The sequence below is a fragment of the Schistocerca piceifrons genome, chromosome 1 (genome assembly GCF_021461385.2).
Source record: "Schistocerca piceifrons isolate TAMUIC-IGC-003096 chromosome 1, iqSchPice1.1, whole genome shotgun sequence".
Classification (NCBI taxonomy): Eukaryota; Metazoa; Arthropoda; class Insecta; order Orthoptera; family Acrididae; genus Schistocerca; species Schistocerca piceifrons.
In genome coordinates, this window is record NC_060138.1 from 700,611,275 (window position 1) to 700,630,892 (window position 19,618).

At 40.3% G+C, this 19,618-nt stretch overlaps 1 protein-coding gene across 1 annotated transcript in view; it reads left to right on the top strand.

The window, feature by feature from the left end:
- LOC124788053 (probable peptidyl-tRNA hydrolase 2) overlaps nt 1–19,397 on the top strand; it is a 68,015-nt gene extending 48,618 nt beyond the window's left edge. The window contains exons 3-4 of the mRNA XM_047255127.1: nt 7,550–7,635; nt 17,839–19,397. Of these exons, the coding sequence (XP_047111083.1) occupies nt 7,550–7,635; nt 17,839–18,043 (291 nt within the window). The 3' untranslated portion in view covers nt 18,044–19,397. The remainder of the gene's footprint in view (nt 1–7,549; nt 7,636–17,838) is intronic.
- The last annotated feature ends 221 nt before the right edge of the window (nt 19,398–19,618 follow it).

A 19,618-nucleotide genomic window follows, 5' to 3' on the forward strand; every position in this document is an offset into this window, starting at 1 on the left:
TTAATTTTATGTCACAAAACAGCAAATTGTTAGCTAACAGGCAGCAAAGACTGCAAATTTTCTGAAGAGATCTTGTTCTTCCAGTTACAAATAATACAATCCAGTATTAATTGCGAGATTTTTTTTAAGAGGGGCAGGATGTCAAACCGGCCGACTGGGAGCAGGAGAGGCACCACAGGACATTTAAATTTCCACTTGCCTGAATATAGTTTGATGGCCCCTTTACAAAATTTTGCACGTTTGAATTCCACAGAGCGAAATACAGAGACGTGCGATGGAAGAACGCTGTGTGAAGAGGTGTGGCACTGCACTTCGGCACACTTAAGACCAAATAATATGAATTATGTTCCCTCGAACATATATGTTTTATGTATCAGACTCTTCAGAAAGATGTGAGCTACAAAATGAAGATATTTTTGAAAAGTTGATTTTTTTAAATTTCTGGCTTCCTACCTCAAACGCTCGAGGGAGGGGAGTGCCACTATCTAATATTGCCGCAGTTCGAAAATATTGTAGGTATGGACCTGATGCACAGAGCAATCTGAGTTGTAGGGGGGAGGTGGTAGTCTCCACATGACCCGTGTTTACGTTAAGTGATTTTGCTGTTTCCTCTTCGTTTATTGCTGTCAGATCAAGTGAAAACAAAACGGATTTCTGTGGGTGGGAGCTATCAAGTGAATTAAAATACATTCACATAATTACGGAAGGGTAAAATATGTTATTAGTTTCAGATCATATTCTGTTTCCACCTTTCTGACAGTCAAGCGTTAATCGCCTTGCAGAACAGTGAAGTTACTTTTGTCGGTTTGTTAAAGAAATTTGACTTTTATTAATCTTTCCTGCTGAGGCAATCAATTTATTTGAAACGAAGTGTTTAATTCAGCACTATTGGCTAGTTTCAACTGTTCACTGCATTTCAAGTTCACCTTTTCATCTTCTAGCACGTATGGCGTTATGCCATAATAAAGAACCAAACATGAGATAATCCAGTACTGGTACTCCAAGAAAATTTACATCTGAATCAGGACATACGAATGTGCGCTTTAAGCCGAATTATGCATTTTAGTATGGTTCACAAAATTCCCATGTCTTGTTTATTTTATGACATAATGTAAGATCTTTTAATGTTTTATACGTACGAATGTACGGACTTCCTGCATCATCGTAGCTGCGCAAGCGCGGCGACGCCTGTTATCTGGCGCTCTCTGTTAGCTGCTGAAACGAATCGATTTCTAACAGGTCGCGGGAAAATATTCCGAATAGTTGTTTGAAGAGCGTTACTTTCAAAGTAAATTTCCTATTTCGCAAGATGAACTCTGTGCTCAAATGTCCGATGAATTTCTAAAATCACAGAGCGATTGACTCTCATTCAAAAATCAGATCTTTGAGGATGACCATTTAGAATATTTTCGAGCCCAAAAGATCAGACGTTTATGTCATTGTTAAAAATTTTACTGGCACATTTGTGTGATCCATCTTAAGGTGTAACTCGCGCAAAAAAGATCAACTTTGTGTGACAGCATAGCTTCTCTTGCAGCTTATTAATGTTAGAGACCAATATTATACGTGAAAGCTTTTCTTTTCTAGTAGCAACGCTATGTATATTAATTTAAACCATTACCTTTTCCTATTTGTGCCAACATGTTGGCACAGACAGGAAAGGATTCGAGGAGATAATGGGACCAGAGGGCTGGGGGAACCGAAATAGAGAAGGAAAATTGTTGCTGGAATTCTGCAAGAGGAATGGGCTGGCGATCGCAAATTCGTGGTACAAGAAGAGGAGTAGTCACAAAATAACTTGGTACAGTGGGGACTGGTCCCAAACTTCAGTAGTAGACTATGTACTAGTGGATAGGCAGATGATGAGCAGCCTCACAGATGTTAAGGTCATACCATCTGAGGCCTTAGACAGCGACCATCGGCTGTTGGTAGCCACCCTGAGAGAGAAAAAAGATAGGAGGGCAACAGATATACAGGAGAAAAGGCTGAAGACATGGATGCTGAAAGAGGATGAACGGAGGACCCAGTACCAGACACTGATCAGGAAGAAGCTGCCAAAGGAAGATCAGAGAACAGTGGAAGAAGAATGGGGCGATTTTAAGAGGGCTCTAGTTGAGGCAGCTGAAACTGTGCGGAAGAACTAGCACAAAGAGGAGAAGTAGGGAAACCCCATGGTGGAACAACATATGTAAAGAGGCAGTACTTCGAAAGAACAAAGCCTTCAGAGAATGGTTCCAGACCCGAACAGAGGAAGCTAGGGTAAAATATAAGGAAAGCAAGAAAGCGGCACAGACCATAGTAAGGGCGGAGAAGAAGAAGTGGATGGAAAAATGGACAAGAATGTTAGAAGAGGACAGTGAAGGGAACAAAAAAGTACTTTACACCATGGTAAGAAATAAGAGGAACGACAGAAGCGAGTGCCTGAGGATCATGGATAATAATGGAAGAGTTGTGGAGGAAATGCATGAGCTCAAAAAGATTTGGAAGGAGTACTTTGAAGATCTGTTGAATGCTGCCAAGCAGGTAACTAACAGCGATGGAGAGCCTAAGGCAGCAGACGATTATAATAGTGGGGAAATTGATGATCTAACTTGGAATGAAGTGGAAGAAGCCATAAAGAGGATGAAAGGGGGCAAGGCACCAGGTTGGGACGAAGTAACAGTGGATATGATACGAGCAGCAGGAGAAGTAGGAACCCAGTGGCTATACAGAGTGCTGAGGGTGGTGTGGAAGGAGAACAGAATTCCTGAGGATTGGAAGAAAGGAATTATAGTCCCGATCTTCAAGAAAGGGGATAAAAGGAGATGTGAGAACTACAGAGGAATCACCCTGCTATGCCACTGTGGAAAAATCTATGAAAAGATGCTGGAGAAGAGAATAAGAAGCAGTATTGAAAGTAGACTGCAAGAGGAGCAGTACGGTTTCAGACCGGGAAGATCAACAACGGACCTCATATTTGCGGTAAGGCAACTGCAGGAAAGGCACTATGAGTACGGGAAGGACTTAATCATGGCCTTTTTGGATATTGAGAAGGCGTATGACAGTATCTGTAGGGACAAGCTCTGGGATGTGCTGAACGCAAAAGGGATAGATGAAGAGATTACACGAAAAGTCAGAAAAATGTATGAGGGAAGTGAGAGTTGTGTGAAAGTGGGGAGGGAACGTACTGCATGGTTCAAGCTGGAAAATGGGCTGCGACAGGGAAGTGCACTTTCGCCTTTATTGTTTATTATTGTTATGGATGAAATCCTACAGCAAGTATCAGATGCAATTGGAGATCATAAAATGAAAGCAGTGCTTTTTGCCGATGACCTGATGTTATGGGGAAATTGCGTGAAGGAGGTGCAAGAGCAGTTAGATGCATGGGAGGCAACGGCAGCACAATATGGAATGCATTTCTCTGCAAAGAAAAGTGAAATAATCGTCACAACAAGGAAGAAGAATAGGCCAAATGTGGATATAACTTGTGGAGGGGAAAAACTACAAGTGGTAGAGAACTTCAAGTACCTGGGAAGCGTGATTGAAAGTAAGGGGGGAAACGCAATGGAAATAAATGAAAGGTGCAGAAAAGCAGGGCAGTTCTACAAATGTATTAGGGGGCTTATTTGGAGCAAGGAGGTGCCACAGAAATCCAAGGGAATTATATACCGAACCTACTTTGTCCCCATATTGACATACGGAAGTGAGACATGGGTAATGCACAAAAGCGACAAAAGTAGAATACAAGCTAGTGAAATGAAGTTCCAGAGGAGCAGGTTGGGTGTAACAAGACGAGACAGATTGCGAAATTTGTATGTGAGGGAAAGACTAAAGGAGGAACCAGTACAGGACAGGATAGAAAAATCAAGACTGCAGTGGTATGGACACATGAAGAGAATGGATGAGGGAAGAATTCCAAAGAGGATGTTTGATCTGCAACTGGAGGGGAAGAGGCCCAGAGGAAGACCAAGAGATAGATGGGTGAAGGGAGTGAAGGAATGTGTGATGAGAAGAGGAGAGAACTGGACGAAGGTGGAAGAGGGGGAATGGTGGAAAGACAGAACACGATGGAGAGGCTTGTGTTCCCGACAGACCCAGCCAGTGGCTGGAAACTGTCCAAGATGATGATGATGACCTTTTCCTATTTGTGTGTTCGTGGTTCTTAACAGTGATGTTGCTATTGGCTGACTACATCACATGTCCTGTGCTCTGAATATTCGCTGTCATCGGCTGGCGAGATCGCTTGACATGAGCTACGATTGGCCTACAAAAGCGCATCGCAATGTCCATTTCAATGCTTCGGAAAGTAACATGCGGTGTTTCGTGGAATTCGAATTTATACTTTTGTAATACGAAAACATGCAGTGTACATGTTGCTGCACATCAGACATCTTTCCAAAACGTATTTTTCCCCTGAGTTTCGTTTTTTAAAGTGCCAAGAAATTCTACGCCGATGTATAAAACCACTACCATTGAAAGGACTGATAAGTTTAACAGTTCCGAGGAAAAGTATACTGTTACTTAACACGGAAAAAATGTATTTTCATCCGGGAGAAAGTGTATTTTTAACCAGGAAATCCGGGAATTTTTTTTCCTCTGCCACGTATACACCCTGTCCCAATTGTATGTACGAGAAAAAAAGTAAAATCTTCTACCTCGTTTTTTGCAAGCAAAAAGTACCCCGTTACTAGACTATTACAGGGCAGTGGGCAAATAACTTTAAACTAAGCCTGCTGAATATCTTTTAATCTTTTGAGGTAAAAAATTACTAATTCCCTATAAGATTTCAAGCAAATACACATAACGAGATTGCTATTAAGGCAGTAGGAAAACTTTTGGTAAAAATTACTAGTTTCTTAAAACTTTTTGCAGTTAATCTACAGTAAATGCAAATATATTCTCCATACTCTTCTATAGGGGAAAATTAGATGTAACACAATCTAGTTTCTTAAAACTTTTTGCAGTTAATCTACAGTAAATGCAAATATATTCTCCATACTCTTCTATAGGGGAAAATTAGATGTAACACAATATGTTAGTTATAATATCTGCTGCAGTAACTAAATTCCAAACATTAATTTACTACGAAATTATATTGTGCACAGGACAAAGGTAACTTTCGAAAATTCTCTAAAATGCATATTTATTCTCGTTGATATACAATGAAATTTGGGGTGATTTATTCTTTGGCAGTAACAGTGATTCAGTGATTCACAAATGCTGATTTGCATCTAAATAAGTTATCCAAAATACATGCATCGTTAACTTGCAAAAATAATAAGCATTCAAAAATTCTTAAAAATCTTTTTCTCAAGTAATTATACAATGAAATTAAAGAATGATGTCTTTGAATGAGGATAGGACTACCGTTCTCAAAAATTTTAGATGAGCACAAGTAAGTTTAAGCCTTCAGTCAATGATAACAGCATGAGTTTATTGCAGCATGCACAAATGTTCAAAATTTCGCAGTACATCACAATACAAACAGGAATTGATACAATCAATGAAAGGTGATGCAGAAGCAACAGAAGTAGTAAAATATGTGAATCTTACAAACTTGGTCTTGACATAAAGGAACATTTCGGAAGATGACTGTTATGTGTAAATAAACGTGTGAAGTGCATGGATTTTTTTTACTTAGCTATTTCTGTGTCAACTCTTACACTGCGACCGAGCGAGGTGGCGCAGTGGTTAGCACACTGGACTCGCATTTGGGAGGACGACGGTTCAATCCCGTCTCCGGCCATCCTGATTTAGGTTTTCCGTGATTTCCCTAAATCGCTTCAGGCAAATGCCGGGATGGTTCCTTTGAAAGGGCACGGCCGATTTCCTTCCCCATCCTTCCCTCACCCGAGCTTGTGCTCCGTCTCTAATGACCTCGTTGTCGACGGGACGTTAAACACTAATCTCCTCCTCCTCTTACACTGCAGCATGAGTTTATCTCAGTCAAAATCATGAAAATGTACAGTACCAACAAAGCAAGACTTCTGCCTGTTGCAGCTACCAGTGCACATCAATTTGTAATATATGTAAGATTTAAGGAAATACCAGAAGAGCCCATGTTTTGAAGAAGACAGCTGTATAAATTCAGAACTTGGCCGTAAAGTACATATTGTTTTCCCACATATGTTTCTCTGATTTTCATTTAAATTAGGACAGAGTTTTTCGTTGGCCTTCAGAACAAGCTCTGTACAGTGAATACTTTGCTCAGATATTATTGATTTGTGGGTTAGAAACAGTAATGAAGGTCGAACCAGCCAAAATGAATAGGGGGTTCTTTCATCCCACACACACACACACACACACACACACACACACTTGCCTTCAGAAAAAATTGTTATGGTAAAAATAAAAATTGACGAGTACAAACAGCGTTCCATACCACAAAAATGTAACTCTAAAGACCACAATATTGTGTTCATACGAACAAACAAGTTTGAATACAGGAGTATTTGGAAAGAGTGAACAAAAAATCTACAGGAAATACACAATTTTGGGAACATGCAGTCAAAACCCTCTGCCAGAGAGTTTCGAATCTGAGAAATATAATGAATCAAGGACTTTCGCTCAATACGGTTAGCTGGCAGTCATTTATAGAACTACACCTGACTTGGTGTACCAACAAGCCATGATGGTGATAAGCACACAAGTACCTACTCTCTATCTGCAGTAAAGCTCACCTTATCCTTCATATAGCAATTATTTACATTAATATTTTAATTCAAATTTCAGTACACTGTGTAATAATTACGAAGGATTCAGAAATTCATGACAAGCAAGTAGTTTTAGTTTGTTGTTGTTGTTGTTGTTGTTGTTCTTGTTCTTGTTCTTGTGTATGTAGCAGAGACCAGAACACAGTCTAAAACTTTTAGGGCAATGCAGGAAACAGAAATTTATCTGCCCTACACACCACGTAGGATCGTAGCTTTATACTAGCAAGCTTCCACTTAAATTATAATACTTTCTCCAGGCACTCCTTATATTCCCATCAAATGACTGTTTACTACAGTCAGCAACCATTAGCTATCAGTGATTGTCTCCATCATCCATTTATTTGGCTACTGGTTATTAATAAAGTAACTCCTGTAGTTGCTCTATGTAGTTGCATTTATTATCAAATGGTATGAGCGTACATTATTACATACGTCCTGACCAGAAATGTTTGCTGACACATTGTTTTCAAAGGGTTGTACACTGAATTTGGTACTTCCTGTGTTATTTGTCCAATCAGTGAAGTAAATGGTGTAGATTTACTGATAACTTCTGTAGTTGTGAAAGCTGTACTATAACTTCCCCGTCTAGGTTCCATATTTTTAAATGAGTACTCGTTCCTAGGTTTTAAGAAATATTGAAGGCCAAGGCAAAATCATTTGCACAAGTTACGGATGTGTGAAATATGCTTTACCAGTTCACTGCTGATTGAGACTCCTGAGAATAAAAAAAATTCTTCATATGTTATACCTAGTCTTCAGTTCGCTTGTTTCTATTGTCAGATAATCTAACAACTGTTTCCATTGTTCAATTTGGAAGTAAACTATGTAATTATTGACAATGTTGATGTTTGTTGCAGGTTGGGCATGCAACATTGGGCCTTTACCAGAAATTAACAGCTTCACCACAGTATGCTGAAGATTTGATTAATTGGGAAGATAACGGGTAATGTCATTTGGCTTGTTCATAAGTGGTATTAGTTTATGTCATTACACTTGTAATACTTGACAGTCAAGTAGTTGTTGCATTTTGGTGCTATTTCATTTTATTGACAAATGGTTATCAGCCAGTTAAAAAAATGCTATATATAATTTATTAAAAACTATCAATGTTCATTTTGAAGTGGAAGTGATGTATCTATTTTTTTTTATTTATTTATTTATTTTCAAATTAATAGAATAACATACGTTTCAGTTGTGATAATGATTTATTCAATCCATGCCAGTTTCGGGACGTTAAAATTCAATCTTCAGAAGAACAAAAAAAATTTTGTATATGGTCATGCAAACATACATTCAGTCCAGTCAGTGCAAAGGCTCCAAGTCACTGCATCTTAGGTGGAAACTGCCCACTGTCTGGCAGCTGCACATGCTATGGACACCAACAAGGACTCTTGTCCTTGCTGGTGTCAATAGCATGCGGCTGCCCAACAGTAGATAGTTTGTGCCTAAGCTGCAGCGACATGGAACCTTTGCACTGACAGGCCTGGCTGTATGTTATGCATGAACAAATACAAAAATCTTTTATATACCTGAAAATGGGATTTAACATCCCAAAACTGGCTGCAGATGGATAAATCATTATCACAATTGAAGCAAATAATATTCTATTCATCATACCTCTCAGTCGTTGATGTCATACAAATCAAATTTTTTCCCTAATTTTCTCTCTCTCTCTCTCTCTCTCTTTTTTTTTTTTTTTTTTTTTTTTTTTTTTTTTTTTTTTTTTTTTTTTTTTATAATGCATCGCTGTGCACCCACTCACGTGCCTGTCTCCCAATTATGACTCTTGCAGTTACATTTAACTATCCCACAGTAGCAAAGTAAATTAAAATTGAAGAACTGCGTACCACATATTTTTAAAAAAACATCCCAACACGGGAGAGAATCTAAATCAGTATGTTCAGACTGATATCTAGTCCCAGAAAATGAGATTTATTGAGTAGCATATAGAGCTGCATCAAACCAGTCTCTGGACTGAAGACCACGACGACAACATGTTGAAACCAGTGAAGACACAAAATGTCAATGTTGTCACCTTACCCACATGTGTGGTGCTTCTTTTTCTCTTTGTCATACTACTACTTGTAGCTGTTTTTCACTAACTAATTGTCTGTTGTGTATGAATTTATGTTATTGTTAATATTCCCGCACTATCCAGAATTTTGAGTAGCTATTGCTGTTTGTGTTGTTGCCCCCTATGCTTTCCATAGTCAGTAGAAGTTGTTTATCATCCTCTTTTCATCTTTCCACACTTTTCTTGTCATCTAACTCTGCTCAGCTGCAAGTCTGCATCAAATGGTAGTCTCGGCTCATTACAGTACTTCTGCTACTTGTGCATGTGGCCATGTCAGTAAACACTGCTAATAAGAGTACAGTTTCACTAAGACTTTATGGTATGAGAACTTGGTGTATAGTTTTAATTATCACTTGAAACAAAATCAAGCTGCCGCCATGAAGCTTGGTGATGCTGTTAGATCTTCTCAACATTTTCACCCTACAGTACAACACATTTTCCCCAGTGATAGATGACTTGGCAGTGACCTTGGCTGTATAAATCCGCATTTTGGCTGATCAGAGAAGACTTGGCAGTGACCTTGGCTGGATAAATCTGCATTTTGGCTGATCAGAAAATGGTCTGCCTTGAAACTCACCTCATCATTAATCTGCAAGTATCACTGAAAAGATAACATAGTATTAATGAGTTTATGTATGGTTTCCATCAGTTTCATTACATGGTTTTTGTTAAAAGTGAGTGTGTGTGTGTGTGTGTGTGTGTGTGTGTGTGTGTGTGTGAGAGAGAGAGAGAGAGAGAGAGAGAGAGAGAGAGAGAGAGAGAGAGAGAGAAAGACAAGACACTTGTGCTCAAGGCAAACATAGATTAATACGGCAATTGAGCTACCCATCTTATAAGCTGCCATCCTACTTTAAATCATTTTAAATATTGATATGTCTGTCATGATTTTTTTCCTTGTATTTAATAGATTGGTAGATATTGTCACCCATTTGTTTCACTTCTTTATCTGAATTGTTCTCAGAGTTCTGAACTTCATAATGCACATCGTAGAAGACTTCCCCAAAGGATGGCGTGAGGGTATTCCAGTTCTTTATTCTTGCCTCCATCACTAAGCATAGGGTCAAAATTTCTACACTGGTACCTTTGTGTTTGAAGGCTAATGTTTCTCTAGTATCTCCTCAGATTTTTTGTTCCTCTGCATATTATTCTCGCAGAGTCCTACTGATCATTCACTTAGTGTCTCATTTCTTCATTAGTGGTATTATGGCAACATGGTGCTAGAAAGCTGGTGATATATCTTCTGTTTCGTAGATTTTGATAATTATAGAGATATTTTATGTAAAATTGCTGATTTGTCGTAACTAAAATCCTTCAATCCCCGATAGTGTTGGGCCAATTTAAAGGTAGATTTCATTTCTCTTTTGTGAAAAGGTTTTTCAGAGACCACTACCACTTAACAGTAGTTTCAGAAGAACCTTTTCTCATTTTTTTAAACAGTAACATGTCATTAACACTTAGTATGGCATTAAAATCTGTTCTGTAAGCTTTCCATTGCATTCTTTTGTCAATAAGATATAATATTTTATGTAATATCCGTGGATTCCGCATCTCTGCCTTTCGCGCTCCTGTGATTGGATTAGTTGATATGTTATTTTCTTCATTATTGGATCCTTCCTCTCCTCTTTTTACATAATCACACTCATATTTTTTCCTTAAATCAGTGATTATTATATCAAGCAATGGAAACTCCACATTCGAATACCAACAATGTAGGAAAAGATATATTGCTACTTACCATAAACAAGACGCATTAAGTTGCAGATGGGCACCATTAAAAGATGCTTGCACAAAGTTGTCATCCACAGCCTTCAACAGCAAAATAGAAACACATAATTCATACATGTAAGCACTCACACCTAACACACCTTTGACAGCCATTCTGGCAGCTCGGGTCAGAATGCATTTATCACATGGGATGTAAGCAGCAATCTGGAGGGGGCGGAGAAGAGAATGGGATAGTAGTGTATGGGTGGGTGGAGGGGGGAAGGGCAAGAGAGGGACACTTTTTGGCAGTGTGTGCAGGGACTAGAATGGCAACAGGTGCAGCGTCCAGAGGTTATGGGGGGGGGGGGGGGGGAGAGAAGTGGGGAAAGATGGACAGCTGCATTGGCAGAGGATGGCAGATAAAGAGTGAGATAGCTGACAATGTGGCAATGGAGAGGAGATGATAGGACAGAGGGTGGAAATTGTTGGGTGAAGGGTGTGCAGACAGCATGTTACCATACTGGATAATTACAGGAGTGGAAAATGCATAGTAAAGATAGCTCCCATCTGCACAGTTCAGAAAAGCCGGAGGTGGAAGGGAGGATCCACATGGCTTGGGTAGTTAGGCAGCTACTGAAATCAAGTATGTTATGTTCAGCTGTGTGATGTGCCACAGGGTGGTCTACTTCGCTCTTTTCCATAGTTTGGCAGTGGCCGTTAATTCTGTTGGGCAGCTGGTTGGTAGTCATGCCGATATAAACAGCTGTGCAGTGATTGCAGCAGAGCTGGTAAATGTTACGGCTGATTTTACAGGCGGCCTGACTCCTAATGGGGTAGAATGAAACTGTCATAATGCAGGAACTGTTGATGGTTGGTGGGTTCAATGTGGACACAGGTGTAGACGGAGCCATCAGATAGAAGGTGGTCAACATCTTGGAAGGTGGCAAGCTGAGTTGAGGAGGACCAGATGAAGCAGATGGGAGAGATGGTGTTGAGGTTGTGAAGGAATTAAGATAGGGTGTCTTGGTCCTGAGTCCAGATGATGAAAATCATCAATGAACCTGAACCAGACCAGGACCCTTGCCACAAGGCTCATGTCCCTGTGGAAGATCCAGGTGCAAGACTTGTCCAATCCACCCACCCAACACTTCCTATTGTAGTCCTGTCACAGGTTTATCCTACCCCATCAGGAATCAGGCCACCTGTGAAAGCAGCCATAACATTTACCAGCTCTGCTGCAATCATTGCACAGTTGTTTATGTTGGTATGACTGTATGACTACCAACCAGCTGTCCACCAGAATTAACGGCCACTGTGAAACTATGGCCAAGAGCAAAGTAGACCACCCTGTGGCACATCACACAGCCGAACATAACATACTTGATTTCAGTGGCTGCATCTCTACTCATGCCATGTGGATCCACCCTTCCACCACTGGCTTTTCTGAACTGCACAGGTGGGAGTTATCTTTACAATACATTCTCCACTCCTGTAATTATCCAGCTCGACCTTTGGTACCATACCATCCACACACCCTTCACCCAACAGTTTCCACCCTATCTGTCCTATCATCTTGCCATTCTTGTCTCCCAATCTCTTTGTTGGTTGCCCTCTGCCAATACACCCACCCGTCTTTCCCCGCTCCTCTCCTTTTTTGCTCCATTTTTCTCCACCACCTTGCCCCACAACCTTCTGACGCTGCACCTGTTGTCATTCTAGTTCCTGCGCACTCAATCAGACAGCGTTCCTCTCTCTCCCTCCACCTGTACACTACTATCCCTTTCCCACCCCCTCCAGATTGCCGCTTCCATCCCACATCACAGTTGCATTCTGGCCCGAGTTACCAGAGTTGACAGTCATGTGTGCATGAGGCGTGCTTGCCTGTGTATATGAATGGTGTGTGTTTCTCTTTTGCTGATGAAGGCTGTGGCTTTGAAGTGTGTCTCTTCACAACTTAAACGTGCCTTCTTCGTGTGAAGTAGCAATGTATCTTTTTCTACATAGTTGATTATTATGTTAGATATTTTATTTCTGTTTACCTCTTACAGCATTTTACCAGGTATCAAACGCATGCAGATAGCTATTATTATTATTATCAGTAGTAGTAGTAGTAATATACTTTTTCCAGTTTCCCTAGAAACATTTATTTCTGTAATACTACTAGAGAGTTCTCAAACAGAGTGTATTTAACCCTTATGTTTATTAAATGGAAAAAAAAGTTATGGGAAATAAGATTGAAGACACATTCAGTTTTTCAGTACAAGTCGAGACATGGATTTTTTTCTTAAAATAGTTTAACTTGAGTTAAAGTGGTTGAAGCTTAAATGTTTCCTTTATTCAAGCTCAGGAAGGTGAGGTACCTGCATATTAGTTAATGACTGCTATACAAATAACACAACTTACACACAGTTCAGTTCTATGACTGGTTGCACCCTCAGGTGCAAGTGTTACCAGATGATCGTTGCCCTGGGGATAGCATGTTAGGGTCTTAAATGTACTGCCCATTTTCACAGTCAAACACAGAGTAGTGAGGAATCATAATTGTATTGTAACATTGTCAGATGTAATTATTTATTGTAGAAGACAAAGGCTAAAAATTGAGAACTTACCAGATTACTTTGTTTTTATTAACCCTTTTGGTTTCTTCTCTCTTCCTCATTCCAAAAATATATAGCAGTTTGCTTGGCATAACACACACTCTCTTACATCCAAGTTGTGTGCTCCCTGCCGCCGTTGGATAAGCAGCTGCAGCAGCAAGTCGTATACCCCTAGCTTACTTATTTGTTACATAGTTTAATTCTTAATTTCTTTGCGTGTTTTTGGGTACTTGCATTGTTTAAGTCATAAATTTCAGGCGTATTATAGTATTTGAGAGTTGTAGCATCGCGCTTTAGTGTTTACTTCGTAGATTCTTACTTAAATTGCGTGTGAGTTTCGTATAGGAGGTGTAATTTCGAGTTTTAGCTACTGTAATCGTAAATTCAGGCAGATTGTAGCACAGTCGTTAGGCATTTGTACAGGTTAGTTAATACATTCTTTGCGTGTTTCCCTTCTGTTATCTAGGCATGGACTCGTGTTTCAGTAACTGTTGTTCAACATCGATTAGAATGGACAGGGACTGTGATTGCTGTGTTCGGATGAGGGCTGAGTTGGCATCCCTTTGCTCACAGCTGCAAGCGGCGCTGACTATGGTCGCGCAGCTTGAGTCTGTTGCCAATGGGCACCACTGTGGGGAGCCGGACTTGGGTATCACGGGGATGTCAACCTCGTCCTGTCTGTCCCCAGATCGGTCTGCCGCTGTGGTTGCCCCGGTTGCTGCCCGCAGTGGGGCTGAGCCCTTGCCTGTGATTGATTGGGAGGTCATTCCAAGGCATGGCAGGCAGCGAAAGACGTCTCCAGAGGCTGATCAGAAAGCCTCCCCGGTGCGTCTGACAAACAGGTTTTGGGCACTGTCTCTGGCTGAGCCAGAGGCAGCTGCCTGCCTGTTTCAGAGGATGATTCTAAGCGTTCAAGGTCTAGGCAATCACAGAGGGTGGGCTTATTGGTAGTTGGGAGCTCCAATGTTAGGCACGTAATGGGGCCCCTTGGGGATATGGCGGCTAAGGAGGGGAAGAAATCCAATGTGCACTCTGTGTGCATTCTGGGTGGAGTCATTCGTGATGTGGAAAGGGTCCTTCTGGAAGCCATGAAGAGCACAGGGTACAGCCAGCTGCAGGTGGTGGCACATGTCGGCACCAATGACGTGTGTCGCTTTGGATCTGAGAAAATTCTCTCTGGATTCCAGCGGCTGTCTGATTTGGTGAAGGCTGCTGGTCTTGCTTACGAGATGAAGGCAGAGCTCACCATCTGCAGCATCATTGACAGAACCGACTGCGGACCTTTGGTGCAGAGCCTGGTGGAGGGTCTGAATCAGAGGCTCAGACGGTTTTGCGACCATGTTGGCTGCAGATTCCTTGACTTGCGCCATAGGGTGGTGGGGTTTCGGGTTCCGCTGAATAGGTCAGGAGTTCACTATACTCAGCTGGCGGCTACACGGGTAGCGGAGGCTGTGTGACGTGGACTGGGTGGTTTTTTAGGTTAGAAGGCCTCGGGAAAGTATGGGATGGGCTGCAATCTCAAAGGGTGCATGGCAAATACAGGACGTGCTTGGATCAAGGAACAGTCGGAATTGTAGTTGTAAATTGTTGTAGTTGTGCTGGGAAAATCCCTGAGCTTCAAGCACTAATAGAAAGCACAGAAGCTGAAATCGTTATAGGTACAGAAAGCTGGCTAAAGCCTGAAATAAGTTCTGCAGAAATTTTTACGAAGTGTCAGACGGTGTTCAGGAAAGATAGATTAGGCAGAATTGGTGGCGGAGTGTTTGTGTCTGTCAGTAGTGGTTTATCTTGTAGTGAAGTCAAAGTAGATACTCCGTGCGAATTGGTATGGGTGGAGGTTATACTTAACAGCCGAACTAAGTTAATAATTGGCTCCTTCTACCGACCCCCAGGCTCCGATGATATAGTTGCTGAACAGTTCAGAGAAAATTTGAGTCTCGTAACAAATAAATACCCCACTCACACAGTTATAGTTGGTGGGGACTTCAACCTTCCCTCTATATGTTGGCAAAAATACTTGTTCAAAACCGGTGGTAGGCAGAAAACATCTTCCGAGATTGTCCTAAATGCTTTCTCCGAAAATTATTTCGAGCAGTTAGTCCACGAACCCACGTGAATTGTAAATGGTTGCGAAAACACACTTGACCTCTTAGCCACAAACAATCCAGAGCTGATAGAGAGCATCATGACTGATACAGGGATTAGTGATCACAAGGTCGTTGTAGCTAGGCTCAATACCATTTCTTCCAAATCCACCAGAAACAAAGGCAAAATAATTTTATTTAGAAAAGCGGATAAAGTGTCACTAGAAGCCTTCCTAAGAGACAATCTCCATTCCTTCCGAACTGGCTATGCAAATGTAGACGAGATGTGGCTCAAATTCAAAGATATAGTAGCAACAGCAATTGAATGATTCATACCTCATAAATTGGTAAGAGATGGAACTGATCCCCCATGGTACACAAAACAGGTCCGAACGCTGTTGCAGAGGCAACGGAAAAAGCATGCGAAGTTCAGAAGAACGCGAAATCCCGAAGATTGGCTAAAATTTACAGATGTGCAAAATTTGGCACGGACTTCGAAGCGAGATGCCTTTAATAGGTTCCACAACAAAACATTGTCTCGAATTTTGGTAGAAACTCCGAACAAATTCTGGTCATATGTAAAGTACACAAGCGGCAAGACGCAGTCAATACCTTTGCTGCGCAGTGCCGACGACTGTGCCGCTAAAGCGGAGTTATTGAACGCAGTTTTCCGAAATTCCTTCACCAGGGAAGACGAATGGAATATTACAGAATTTGAAACACGAACAGCTGCTGGCATGAATTTCTTAGAAGTAGATACCTTAGGGGTTGCGAAGCAACTCAAATCGCTTGATACGGGCAAGTCTTCAGGTCCAGATTGTATACCGATTAGGTTCCTTTCAGATTACGCTGATACAATAGCTCCCTACTTAGCAATCATATACAACCACTCGCTCACCGATAGATCTGTACCTACAGATTGGAAAATTGCGCAGGTCACACCAGTGTTTAAGAAGGGTAGTAGGAGTAATCCAGCGAACTACAGACCTATATCATTGACGTCGGTTTGCAGTAGGTTTTGGAGCATATACTGTATTGAAACATTATGAATCACCTCGAAGGGAACGATCTATTGATACGTGATCAGCATGGTTTCAGAAAACATCGTTCTTGTGCAACGCAGCTAGCTCTTTATTCGCACGAAGTAATGGCCGCTATCGACAGGGGATCTCAAGTTGATTCTGTATTTCTAGATTTTCGGAAAGCTTTTGACACCGTTCCTCACAAGCGACTTCTAATCAAGCTGCGGGCCTATGGGGTATCATCTCAGTTGTGCGACTGGATTCGTGATTTTCTGTCAGGAAGGTCGCAGTTCGTAGTAATAGATGGCAAATCATCGAGTAAAACTGAAGTGATATCAGGTGTTTCCCAGGGAAGCGTTCTGAGACATCTGCTGTTCCTGATCTATATAAATGACCTGGGTGACAATCTGAGCAGTTATCTTAGGTTGTTCGCAGATGATGCTGTAATTTACCGTCTAGTAAGGTCAACCGAAGACCAGGATCAGTTGCAAAGCGATTTAGAAAAGATTGCTGTATGGTGTGGCAGGTGGCAGTTGACGCTAAATAACGAGAAGTGTGAGGTGATCCACATGAGTTCCAAAAGAAATCCGTTGGAATTCGATACTCGATAAATAGTACAATTCTCAAGGCTATCAATTCAACTAAGTACCTTTGTGTTAAAATTTCGAACAACTTCAGTTGGAAAGACCACATAGATAATATTGTGGGGAAGGCGAGCCAAAGGTTGCGTTTCATTGGAAGGACACTTAGAAGATGTAACAAGTCCACTAAAGAGACAGCTTACACTACACTCGTTCGTCCTCTGTTAGAATATTGCTGCACGGTGTGGGATCCTTACCAGGTGGGATTGACGAAGGACATCGAAAGGGTGCAAAAAAGGCAGCTCGTTTTTTATTATCACGTAATAGGGGAGAGAGTGTGGCAGATATGATACGCGAGTTGGGGTGGAAGTCATTAAAGCAAAGACGTTTTTCGTCCCGGCGAGATCTATTTACGAAATTTCAGTCACCAGCTTTCTCTTCCGAATGCGACAATATTTTGTTGAGCCCAACCTACATAGGTAGGAATGATCATCAAAATAAAATAAGAGAAATCAGAGCTCGAACAGAAAGGTTTAGGTGTTCGTTTTTCCCGCGTGCTGTTCGGGAGTGGAATGGTAGAGAGATAGTATGATTGTGGTTCAATGAACCCTCTGCCAAGCAGTTAAATGTGAATTGCAGAGTAGTCATGTAGATTTAGATGTGTAGTGTTAAACTACTTTGGCTTTGACTGTAGTAATGAATGGTACTTTCAATCGCCTACTAAGGTAATGATTTTCTGATGGTGGTAGTGTGTGACAGACGAAACTGGTTGTAAAATCAAATTTTGTGTGACTTAAGCTTGTTTTACCTGTATGTTATTTACAATGGTCACTGTGTCCCTGGCAGGCCAAGCCTACGTCTGCTAAGACAACTGATGCTTCATGCACTTAATATTGGTGTGTTTTTAAAATTGTGTTTAAGTACTTTGCAGGTGAAGCTTACTCCAATGCGATGAGAAGCTCTTCACACTTAATACTAGTTGTCTGCAGATTTTGTTTTAAGCATAGTTCTATAAATAGTCTTTTTGTTTCACGCTTACAGCGTTATATCACAGTCTCTGTTTTACCTTTCTATCTTTTTCCAGTGGAAAAATGGTCGTCCTTAAGGGTCTTAACTACCAGCACCTGAAGTTGCTAGAAAAAGAGGCTGAGGTGAACAAACTTCCAGCACACTGTATTACAGATGCTGGTCTTACTGAAGTACAGTCTGGTTCAACAACTGTATTAGCAATTTTTGGCAAAGAAACTCAAGTTAATAATGTTACCGGAGAACTAGCCCTGTTGCAATAGGGGAAAAAATGCTACCATATTGGCGAAAAACACTTTAAACCAGCTTTGTTATTGCAGTGCTTGTGTCCATAGAAATTGTATACATAAATTATGTACTAACAATTTTTTTAAAAAAATGAGATCTTTTTTCTCTCTGCTTGTTTTACAGATAGTGTAATACATGCCAAGAAATGCACAACGAAATTGCTTATTGCAGTGAGTAGTTACAACATACTGTAGATTTATTGCAAAACAGTTTTTGATTTTGCGTATTTGTTTCAAATTGTTTCAGTGACAAGATTTTATGCACACTCAAGTGTTTAAAATGTACATTGTTTCTCTTGAACTGTTGTCAGGTTGCTTCAGTTGATAAGCATTTCAGCATGACCAAATGAAGTATAGGCGTAACCTATTACTTGTGCAATATTTATATTTTGATATTGAACTGCCAAATATCATTGTCCATACAGACCTGAGAGAATTTGGTTGAAGTAGCTGTTTAATACTTGTATATAAACTTGTAACTTAATATTTAATCCATAATGTTGGTTCTACAAAGACTATGTTATGTGTTAAGCTCTGTGATTACAAGACAAAGAAATGAAGCACAGGGAGGAAAAACAAAAGCTAAAAGTTAAATGCGAGGACTTCAGTTGCTTTGTCATCTTATTTGTGCTTATAGAGGTAGTTTTCCATGACTGATGTTGAGTGGTTTGTGTTTGTTACACTATGAATTCAAGAATAAGCAAAAACAGATCCTCACTGTTATTTGTATTTGTCTATACTGAATTGTATATGAAAAAGATGCTGCCAAGGTGCTATCAGATAGTGTTGATTGTTAAGTATTTAATGCCAGTGATACAGTAACAGAGTGATATAAAAGGCAGCACAAGCATATCATGTAGTACTCTGTTGTTAAAGCAAGAAGACATTAGCCATATTTTATGAAACCTGTATCAGTGATGTGAGATGGTCATATTTATGTATAAAAGGTTTTCCCTCATTTAGTGAAGTTAATGGATACTACAGTTTTGATCATGACATTTGAACAGTTTTATTTTTACAAGGTTTTACTGTTGTTTTATGTTGTTTAGGCAAGTCTTATAAAGCATTAGCATGCTGACTTTGTACCTCAGTAAACTCTTTGCACAGATGTGTAGGAGTTAATTACATTAATTAACAATAAACACCTACTTCTTTAGCAGAATTTTGAGTTTTTATACTCTGTCTCTCCTGTCATGCAAGAATGTAAGTGTTACTAGTGGACTCACAAACATACAGAAAATTGGGTGATTTTTACTACTTCGTGTCACTGGTAATTTCTGTTGTAGATTGAGAATGACATTCAATAAAAATTAGAATAACACAAAATAAATATGTAGCTTATTGTTCATATCCAGTATAAATCCACACAGAGAATAAATCTGTGCCTATAGTTTTACTCATTTCTTATCTGCTACTTAAAATGATGCGGACTGGAAAGGCAAAAGTTATGCATACGTGTATTGTTTCCTCTGTATACTTGTGTGAGTATTATGTCATTCCCTGTGAAGTGGTCCACAGATTCCCACATAACTCTCATGGATTTTGATAAAA